Genomic DNA, 10,753 nt, shown 5'->3' on the forward strand with positions numbered 1-10,753 from the left:
ATTAGTGTTTTTTGTCCTACTTCCACCAAATTGGTATCCATGGATTCACATGTAATAAAAAGAAAATCATTGATGTATTTTTCCACTTCCAATGACTTGACAACTTGATTTGCACACAACTCATTTAATCTTTGTTTGAAGTGATGTAATGAAAAATAAAATTTTAATCTTCATTATCGTATTACGCATCCAAGCCAAAAATGGTGAGAACCTAAATAAAGTGGTGTTGATTTTTTTATAAAAAAAAGACGAAATATCAATCAAAGTATAGTGGTTTGTGGCTAAAAATACACAAATTGGTTAAGTGGGAAAATCACATCACGTAATTGAGTGTCATCGTGGGTGTAGTCCAACATGCATAGATTACTAGTACTTCACTTTGTACCATAAAACAAGGGTTAGTGGATAATACTTGACATGCATTTATCAACTATTTAAGGTTGACATTTCATAGGTGATGTAGATAAGGTTTGTCGACAATAACAACTCTATGTGCATTATGCACGTGTGCAAAAAAACACAAGTGCTTACTTTAAATTTACCTTTTACCTTATACTCAAAAACATTTTAAATAAGGTACAAAATCTTGATATGGTCAACAACAATGGTGGGATTTGTATTTGTGGTTAGATCACTTAGATGTGGTAAGACTTTTGTGAGTAAGGATTGTATGGTGTGTGTGAAGTGGGATTAGTGTTGGTGTGGGAAGGGCGTTTTGGTAAATTGTAGATTTGGTAGGATTCATGGGTGGATATGGAATTCAAATGCTGGGATGGATCATGGATGTCAGCAATGGAGGATTCTGAAGCCCCACCATATGGTCTTGTTCCCGTTATCTAAATGTTCACAAGAAAAATAAATTTATTGTAATTCATAGAGAAGATATCATGGAAAAAGGTGAAAGAAATTTGTACATATGCATAGAATTAGTAAAAGTTTTAAAAATAATATAAAGAAAAATGATTGGTAGCATAGATGAAAAGAAGGTTTTCCAAATTTCCATGTTAACTAAAATTACATTCTTGGTCCCCTATGTTTTTTAATTTAAACGCATTTCATATGTGGCGTATGTAAAGTGACTGATGTGCCCTAATCATATGAGGACAAATTAGTTATTTTACATACGCCAGAGATGAAATGAATAAAAAATGTAAAGCACTGGAGATAGAGAATGTTAAAAACTAAGTACATGGACGCAATCCGTAATATCCTGTAAACCATAGGGATTTATGTAATTCACTCTTAGATTTAGCATTAGGTACTATTTCTTAATTTGGAATACTTTTAGAATTTTTATTTTGATTATGAATTATTTCCTCAAGTAGAGTGGATATTTTGATAATTTTGAGAAGTTAATACAAGGACAAAGAGTTTTATTGATATTTAATAAGCAACTATGGTTTACAATTCCATGAGATCCATATGAAGAGAGAGATTACAATAAATCCCTTTTGCATCACCAGACTCCACAACTCAACAATCTCACAGTTCGAGGTTCATCAGGAAATCTAATTGTCTTCAAAGACATAACAACTCTCTTCTAGTAAACATAAAGCATGTAGCCTCATCTCCCTCTCTTAAGTTAAGTCGAACGTCTTCTCATCAACAACTAAAAGACCGGTTTTATGTTGTTACAACTTTAGTAAGCGTAATCTTTCTTAATGACAACACACTATCAGTTATTGATTCATTAATAATGTGATATCTTATTTGGATGTGTTTCGTGTTACTTTGAAACACTACATCTTTGCAAGATGAACTACATGTCATGTCCCGATTGAGCAAATTAGGAACATTGTGTTCATGTTCTATGTATAGCTTTAATAGAATTTTTTTTAACCATATGAGCTCTTTGCTTGTTTCTGCAATAGCCATATAAACTTCTATGGTTCAGAGAGCAACACTCTTTTGTAGTGCTTATGCCCAAATCTAAAGAACCGGCCAAATTTGCATCTGCAAAACCTACAAAGATAGCATATTTGTCTAAAACGTTGAGCAATCTTAGAAGTGCCTTCCAAGCAGTGTTGTAAAACTCGCCGAGTTAGCCGATTACTCCTCCGAGTACTCGCTACTCGGCCCGAGGCGAGTTACAGAATCTTGGGTACTCTCCGATCAACCCCTTACTGAACTGAGCAGTATTGTAAAACTCGATCGACTCAGTGATTAATATGCATAATATACTTAATGATTTATTATATAACACACACACATGTCATCATTACTACATTTATATATCTTAAATTTTCAGTAATTATTCACGAAGTGAGACCATTATGTGTTTTTTATTTTTTATGTATTCACATGTATCTAATTTTGTTATATATTTCAATCAACTTAAGATTTGAACTTATGATTTTGACATATATAGGTTCCTTAACAATATTTTTACATTAATTACCGAATCCGAATACTCCTGAATACTCGCTACTCGGTAGTCGGCCGAACAGATACCAAGTAACGAGTTCTACAACCATGCTTCCAAGTAGCATAGCAACCACTTGACTACATCTCAATGCTCTTTTTTCAGGATTTGACATGAACTTACGAGCAACTTTCATTGCATGAGCAATATCTTATCTGGTGCATACCATAACAAACATTAAACTAAATACTATTGATGCATAAGGAACTTTAGTCGTCTATTCATAATCTTCATTTGTCTACGGTGATTGTTTCTTTAAAAGCTTCAAAATCTTTCATCTTTGAATCTTTTAAATGTTTGATCCTACTACCAACATATCACCAAAAGATATGACAATATTATAATTTAAGACGGATTGAATTTCTTTACGTAACAACATATCATCAACATAAAAGGAATTGAATTTCTTTATGCAACATTCTTAACATATATCATCAACATAAAGAGAAACAAAAGTGACCCATTCCACATCCACATTTCTTATACCTATTGTCCCATTCCTCTACATAAAGCTTTCAAACTGCAACTATTGTTGCACGTGTGCCTGCTTTAACCCATACATGTTTTTCATCTGTTTACACCCCAACTTTTCTTATTGCTTGTCTTGTAGCGGCATCTAGATGTCTTCTTGGAGTGCATGCATGAATGTTTTCTTGATATTTCATTGTTCCATATACAAATCTTCTGCAACCAAAATACCCAATCATTTTCACCACCGGGGAGAAGATCTTGTTATAATCGACTCCTCTTTTCATAGCATATGCTTCCACTTTACAATTGAAAACCCTTAAGCACCACTTTCGCCTTGCACTTCTTGTTGTCATCTTGTTATTCTTGAACGCCCACTTCTTTTATAATGTTTTTTCCCGTGAGACAAAAGTTCTTGGTTCTTTTCAAATAAACTCATATCTTCCTTCATAACATATGCTTCCACTATAAGATGTCTTTGGTTCTCAACACTTTAGGATAATCTATCCATAGCAAATAATTGGTTGATAGAGTATCCAACTAAAGGTCTTGACTCTTTTATCGATCCTATCTAAATCATAGCCAATAAACTTATCCTTTCCATCATCTTTTCAAATTTATGCTCTAACAATGGTTCATGTACTTTTTGTCCGATACACATAATCCTTAATGTGCCTCTTCCATTAGCCAAAGTTATGGCCCTTACCAATGTGTATCGATGTTCTTATATATAGATGAGATGGTGCGGTTTCTTGCTTCTTTAACAAGGTTATGTAGTTATCCTTAGGTTGCAAGGGTAGTACCCTCCAATATAATAGTATTATCCTTTTCGTGTTTCCTAGGATATTGCATAAGGATTTGTAAGGGTGATTTTCTTTCCATTATATATTGCTTCTAGGTTTGCATAGTTGGTTTGCATTCGATAAAGAGAACCGGCTTGAGTTGTGTTGAGTTGAGTCGGACTAATTTTAATGTCGTATTGTCTTTATGTATGGGCTAACCCCCGTACACCATTACCACCCAAAGAGACCGAATGCGAACCGAAAGCGATTGACATCGATAGGGTTATCGTAGCATTAACCATGATAATCCTATGCAAGAATGAATGTCGTTCTTCATTTAAAGATTCTTGAAAGAATTTATGTTGTACTTTCTCCAACATAGTCTCTCCAAGCATGTTTATCAATTTATTTAGTGTTAAGCGATCTTCAAGTGCAAATAATGTTTTATCACCCACAGCTAAAAGGAAGAAAAACTTTTCCAATTATGGGATGAGGGAGGTAAACATCACATAAAAAGCAATGAAGTCCTATATATTTAACAATTTTTCAAGATGACTCCACCGCGAGCATAGCAGATCTTCCTATGATTAATTGGATACCCTTTTTCAATTTGCAGACCGCGATTGATGCACTCTCAAATGAATCTTGTGTACAGAATCATAACCAATAAGTGTATTTAAACTCTACATGATAACTAAGCGATGTTTGAGATTGTTTTTTGAACTTCAAAAGTGTTTTTGGGCAAAAGTGTTTATTGACTTATTATGGTAGAAAAGAAAATGAAAAAAATGGATTAGCTTTTGCGGTGGAAAAAAGCTTTATACTAGTAAAATGACTAAGAAGGGCATGGAAAAAGAAAGGAAGAAAGAATAAGAAAGTGAAAGAGTTCATTAAGGGTAGTATTGCCATTTTCAGTTAAAAAGCCAAAAATACTTAAAAAGTCAGGATTCCGTTATGCCAAAAAGCCATTTTGAATAGCACTTATGCAATACCCAAAAAAAAGTCAATAAGTCAATAAGCTATTTTGAAAAGCAATCCTAAACACCCTCTTAGTGAAACTAAAGTTCATATAGCTACAAATTTAAAGAGGTTTGACCTAAAATCCGCAAGACCCCATAGGTTAATGAGAACAAAATGGAAACATCAAAAGGGATGTCAATTGATGTTGTTGACCTTGAGGTAGATCGAGGTTTTCATGATTTCCATATGCGATTTTGATGCTAATTGTGCTTCGATTTCATAAAAGGTCGTTTGTCATGCTTGCATTGTCCGAAATGTTAAAAGTAAAATAAGAGATACTTGAACTCTGTTGGATCCATCAATAGTTGAAAATCAGAAACATGTTGATACACTATGTATCAAGAAGAAAGGTTTCCCATTTGCTCTAGTTTCCTTTACTAAGATAATAAAAACTTGTTTAGATTATTACTATGATTTATTCCTTAATTAGCAATTCATTTAGGATGTTCTTTTGGTTAGGAATTATTCCCTAAAGTAGAGAAACCCTTTCGGAATCAAATCAAGTATATTTCCTATATAATATCTTTTTTTTAATAAGTTGATACGATCATTTTAAATAGTATCATTCCACCTTCACAATTATTAGTCTAACTTGATAGAAAATAAACTGAAAAGTCAAAATACTAACCTCACTAGCATTCCCAATAGAAAAACCTCTACCGCTACTCGACATCTTCATATCCACACCACGTAAGAATCTAATGTAAAACATAGAACAAAATATATCAACATATAAATAAAGACAAAAAAATACCAAAAGATAATGTTCTCATGAGTAATGTCATAGTATATTACCTTTGGTAACCCTGAGGTTCATACTCATAGTCCCTTAGAGGAGAAGGGTAATCCACACGAGGGGCAACATAGTCATTAGATTCATACTCCCTAATAGGAGCCCTATATCCACCACCTTCATAATCCCTTACAAGAGCTTGATGGCTATAAGGCTCATAGTCCCTATGAGGAGCTAAGTGACTATAAAGTTCATAGTCCCTTGTAGGAGGTGGATAGCTACGTGGTTCATCATACACCCTTCCACTACCCTATAACACAATAACAAAATAACAATCACAAAAATAAAAATATAAAAACAAAACTCGTAATAGTTTGACTAGTTTGACTAACCGTAAAAGGTTCATAGCCAGCTAAGCGACCACGATGAGGAGATGATTCTGCTTCAGGCTTTGCATCACGAAGACATCTTTCTCGATATCTTGATGCAATCTCACCTACGGCATCTTTAACCGTACCATAAATTCCAGACACCTGAATGGAATGGAATAAGCAAGGGAATGAAATGAGTGATTACATTCCATCATACAAACACCACCTTAAAGTGAAAGCAACATAATACGTCACCTGTACAAGCTCTTCATCTCTACTAGCACACTTAGGTTTTTCTTGTTTGGAGTAAACACGAATATCTGCTTTTGTTCTCCTTCTCATTTCATTAATCACATGTCCACCTTGCCCAAGAATGCAACCAACCTTACTAGATGGCAAAAGTAATCTAGTAGTAACAATTCCTTTCTCAGAGTAATCACTCGCTTTCTCTTGTAAAAAAAGAATTGCATCGATCGTTCTTGATCTCGGATTCCTCAAATCCTAAATCCATTTTAACAAAATCCACACCAACAATTCACAATTATATAAATTACATTTTTGGTCCCTGGGTTTAAAATTATTTTCTATTTTGGTCCCTAATGGAATCGGTTTTGCAATTTTGGTTGTTATTTTGATGTTTCATATCGATTTTGGTCCATGGTTGTTAAATCTAACTACTCACTTCTTTGCTATATTAAGAGTAATTTACATTTTTGGTCCCCGAGTTTGTTAAAAGTTTCAGTTTTGGTCCCAAGTCTTAAATCTAACTACTTGTTTTTTTAACTTTTTCTATAGTAATTTACATTTTGGTCCCCAAGTTTGTTCAAAATTTTCAGTTTTGGTCCCTGGTCTTAAAACTAACTACTCGCTTTTTTAACTTTTTCTATAGTAATTTACATTTTGGTCCCCATGTTTGTTAAAATTTTCAGCTTTGGTCCCTGGTCTTTAAATCTAACTACTCACTTGTTAACTTTTTCTACAGTAATTGACATTTTGGTCCCCAAGTTTGTTCAATATTTCAATTTTGCTCCCTGGTCTTTAAATCTAACTGCTCACTTGTTAACTTTTCTATAGTAATTTACATTTTGGTCCCCAAGTTTATTCAAAGTTTTCAATTTTGCTCCCTGGTCTTTAAATCTAACTACTCACTTGTTAACTTATTCTACAGTAATTTATATTTTGGTCCCAGATTTGTCCAAAATTTTCAATTCTGGTCCCTGGTCGTTATATCTAGCTATACTCACTTGTTAACCTTTTAGAGTGATTCACATTTTTGGTCCCTGAATTTGTTCAAAATTTTCAGTTTTGGTCCCAAATAGTTTTCTCTTGCAACTTTCGTCCCTATAGGCACCAAAACTGCAAGAAGAAACTATCAAAGAACCATTTTTTAAAAAAACTCGGGTAGCAGTTTGTTACAAAATTTAAAAATAGAAACCAAAACTGCAAGAGAAAACTATTTAGGACCAATACTATAACTTTTTTAAAAAAACTAAGGAACCAAAATGTAACTTGCTCGTTTTTAAACGACCATTTTACCCTTTGACCAAAACTGAAAAGAACCATATACCACAAGAGCCAAAATGATCTCTTTACAAAAACCACTGACCTCAAACGATGACACACAAATCACACGTTCATCTGAGTCAGCTGCCACATCATCAACATGTATATCAGTTCCAGTTTCTTGTTGAATTTGTCTGATATTTGAGCCACCTTTACCAATCACCCCTCCGATTTTTGCTGTGGAACTAAGAATTTTCATTGAAAACTCAGCAGGAGTATCACCAAATCTTGAGTGGTCACTGTCATAATCCCCCCGCCACCTGGCAGGCGGGGGTAGATTTGTAATTTGAGGTCCAGGTGGATGAAATCCGTGGGGCCCGGAAGGAATGAAGTTGTCCTTGCGTGGATGATGATGTAACAAGGTAGAAATTTCATAGAGAGCCCTTTTTACAATAGCTGGTTTAGCTGATATCTGTGATTATATTTAAATAAATATTAAATATATTTTACATGAAAAAGTAAATACAATTATTTAATTACCAAATTAATCCTTTGTTTGAATTAATTGTATGGATTTCAAAGAAATTGAGTTCTAAATTTCTAATCACGAACACCATAGTTTCCTTCCCTTAAATCTGTATCAGTTTTTTGTAATGTGAATATTAATACAATAGACAGATAAGATTAAACAAATTTGACTATAAAAAAATCCATCATTTGTGAAATTGACTATCAACAAAGTGTTTTTACCAATTAACCCTTGTCTTAATTGCTAAATAAAAATCGGTAACAAGTCTATCAAAATATTTGCAGCTTAACCACTTATACTTGATTTTTTTTCAATCAAACCATAAAAGTTTTAGACAGTTTCCAATTTAACCATTTTGATATGATATAATTAACAGATCAAGATGGTTAATATAGAAAAATGTCCATACGGGTATTTTGGTAATTTTAGCATAAGAACACAAATCATTACCTGAACCAATGCATCACTACTCAAAGCACAAACAGGAAGTATTAATATAGAAAAATGTCTGACACTTACATGGTTTGAACAAAAAAAGATAAAACTATTAATGGTTAAACCACATAAAACTCCATACGGGTATTTTGGTAATTTTAGCATAAGAACACAAATCATTACCTGAACCAATTCATCACTACTCAAAGCACAAACAGGAAGTATTAATATACAAAAAATGTCTGAAACTTATATGGTTTGAACAAAAAAGATAAAGCATTAATGGTTAAGCCACATAAAACTCCATAAGGGTATTTTGGTAATTTTAGTATAAGAACACAAATCATTACCTGAACCAATTCATCACTACTCAAAGCACAAACAGGAAGCTGATCCGAAGGCAAAATACGTATATTTGCACGAGTTTCACTTCTCAATCTCTGAATAACATCTCCTTTTTTCCCCAATAAACACCCCACCATATTATTTGGAACAAGAATTCGTGTAGTGACCAATTTTTCATTATTATTTATATCTTCTTCAAGAATCTTATCATGAACTTTTAACAAAGCATCTTGTGCAGCACACTGGAGATTCATATCATTATGTGTTACTGGCTTTTTTGTTGAAGGACTGTGTATTATGACTACTCTTTCTTCTGATCCAGGGATAGAATCGTCAATTGTGATTTTAGCTTGAGTTTCTTCACGTAAGCCCTTGATTATCACTCCACCTTTTCCAATTACACTACCAATTTTTCTAGAGTGGCATAGTATTCGGTAGAGTGTTTCTGAAGAATTAGAGGTTTCTGAAAATTGATCACTAAATTTGCCTCTTTTATTGATATTATTCTCAAAAATGGGGTTATGGGGTCTTTTGAATGAGCGAATGTTATCTTCCATATTGCTTAAAATCCACTGTTGAACAAAGATGAAATCAAGAAATATATATATATATATATATATATATATATATATATATATATATATAAGATGTTAACATTAAATGATTAAACAAATAAAAATCAAACACTAACATAATCACCTACAAAGGGTTACATGCTTAGAGCTAGATGAATAAGTGACCTATTACAGAAATAGATGAATAAGATGTTGACTTTTTGGTTTGACTTTGTTTGATCTTGCAATGAAACTGATTACTAAAGGGTATTTTAGTCAAACAACCACAAAGAGGAGACTATACTAAAGGATTGGGTTCAAACTTCAAAGAAAAGAACAATGTATATATATAAAGGGAAGTTGTTTGATTATAAAAGAAAAAACAAATGTTTGTATTTAGTAATTAGTATCTAAGTTTACAACTTGAAAACTGAAAGTGATTTACTCTTTTGCTTTAGGCACAAAGAAATCATAGAAATAACATCAGCCCAAAATCAAACAAATACTTCTCTTTTTCTTATTTTTCTATTTTCAAGTCGAGTTCTTCCCTCAAAATGATAAGCTTCACAAAGCATCCAATTATATTATCTCTTGTATCAAATTGCATCTAGCTTCAAGAAAAAAAAAACATGATCTAAATCAAGAAATCCAAATGTTCTACAAACAAACTAAAGGGCATTGATTTATGTTTCAAGTAACCAGTTCAACTTCGTATCTCTTTCAACGAACTACAATTACGTGTTTTTAGCTCTCGAAATCCTTAAGATCAGCCAATACAAAAACATATATCACTAAATCCTATAATTACACGATGATATATAGTATATAGCACAGTGCAAACTGCTTTATCAAGCTCAAACCACAACATTCCTTCACTAAAACCATGCTATACCTAAACAAAATTCGGAAATCATAAAAAATTCCCAAAACGTACATTGAAGCTGTGTCAAATTTCAAGCATTTAACTTGAACAATTCCAACGAATACTAACGTAAAACAAGACTACAATATGTACCTAAGAGAGCAAGGTGAAATTTCTCAGAAGAGGAGAATCGACCCGGAAGATTGAGCCAACTAGGGCTTTTTCTCCATATGGTTTGGGGAAAAACAGGTTTGAGTCGACTGTCGAGGTTCGAATTCGACTTGTTGGATTTTTCGATGTTTTTTCTTTGTTTTTTTTTTTTTTTGAATGGGCCTCCGTGGTGTTTTGTTTAAAATGAGTCATTTGGGTTTGGTTTCCTACAAATTGATTAAGTGGGCCATCTAGCGTTTGTTTTGAATGGGCCATTTTGGGTTTGGTTTACATCTTTATATTTATAGAAATGATACATGCGGACCTTTGGTTTTTAATTTCTTTTCTTAATTCGGTCCGTTCCTATTATATATTTTTATTGCATGTTTGATCCCTATCAGACTTAAAAGGATTTTATTGCCCCTCGATATTTCTTTTCCAATTAATTTTATATTTTTTAAATTAGTTATTAGTTAAATAAATTGTTTAATATACACATGGGTCCCACTAGGTCACCCATCATTAATCAATCCACAATCTAATCAAACCCTTTTACCCTTTCTTCATCTCTTCTACGTT

At 32.9% G+C, this 10,753-nt stretch overlaps 1 protein-coding gene across 1 annotated transcript; it reads right to left on the bottom strand.

The window, feature by feature from the left end:
- Positions 1-212: 212 nt before the first annotated feature.
- Positions 213-10,310, bottom strand: LOC145036939 (KH domain-containing protein At4g18375-like). Its single transcript, XM_078985468.1, has 8 exons — positions 10,178-10,310; positions 8,614-9,180; positions 7,403-7,771; positions 6,052-6,297; positions 5,818-5,958; positions 5,488-5,735; positions 5,321-5,390; positions 213-836 (listed from the first exon to the last, which is right to left on the bottom strand). The coding sequence occupies exons 2-8, from the start codon at positions 9,163-9,165 to the stop codon at positions 636-638; spliced, it is 1,827 nt and encodes a 608-aa protein (XP_078841594.1). The 5' UTR covers positions 9,166-9,180; positions 10,178-10,310; the 3' UTR covers positions 213-635.
- Between the last annotated feature and the right edge of the window lie 443 nt (positions 10,311-10,753).

This window comes from Lactuca saligna, chromosome 3 (assembly GCF_052625555.1).
Source record: "Lactuca saligna cultivar CGN05327 chromosome 3, ASM5262555v1, whole genome shotgun sequence".
Classification (NCBI taxonomy): domain Eukaryota; kingdom Viridiplantae; phylum Streptophyta; class Magnoliopsida; order Asterales; family Asteraceae; genus Lactuca; species Lactuca saligna.

What these genes read in the sequence shown, in the direction of transcription:
- LOC145036939 (XM_078985468.1), bottom strand. Translation starts at nt 9,165, where the DNA reads ATGGAAGATAACATTCGCTCATTCAAAAGACCCCATAACCCCATTTTT. An exon ending in GTAGTGATGAATTGGTTCAG is followed by an intron (nt 7,772 to 8,613) that starts GTAATGATTTGT and finishes ATATAATCACAG; the next exon opens with ATATCAGCTAAACCAGCTAT. An exon ending in TTTGTGTGTCATCGTTTGAG is followed by an intron (nt 6,298 to 7,402) that starts GTCAGTGGTTTT and finishes AAATGGATTTAG; the next exon opens with GATTTGAGGAATCCGAGATC.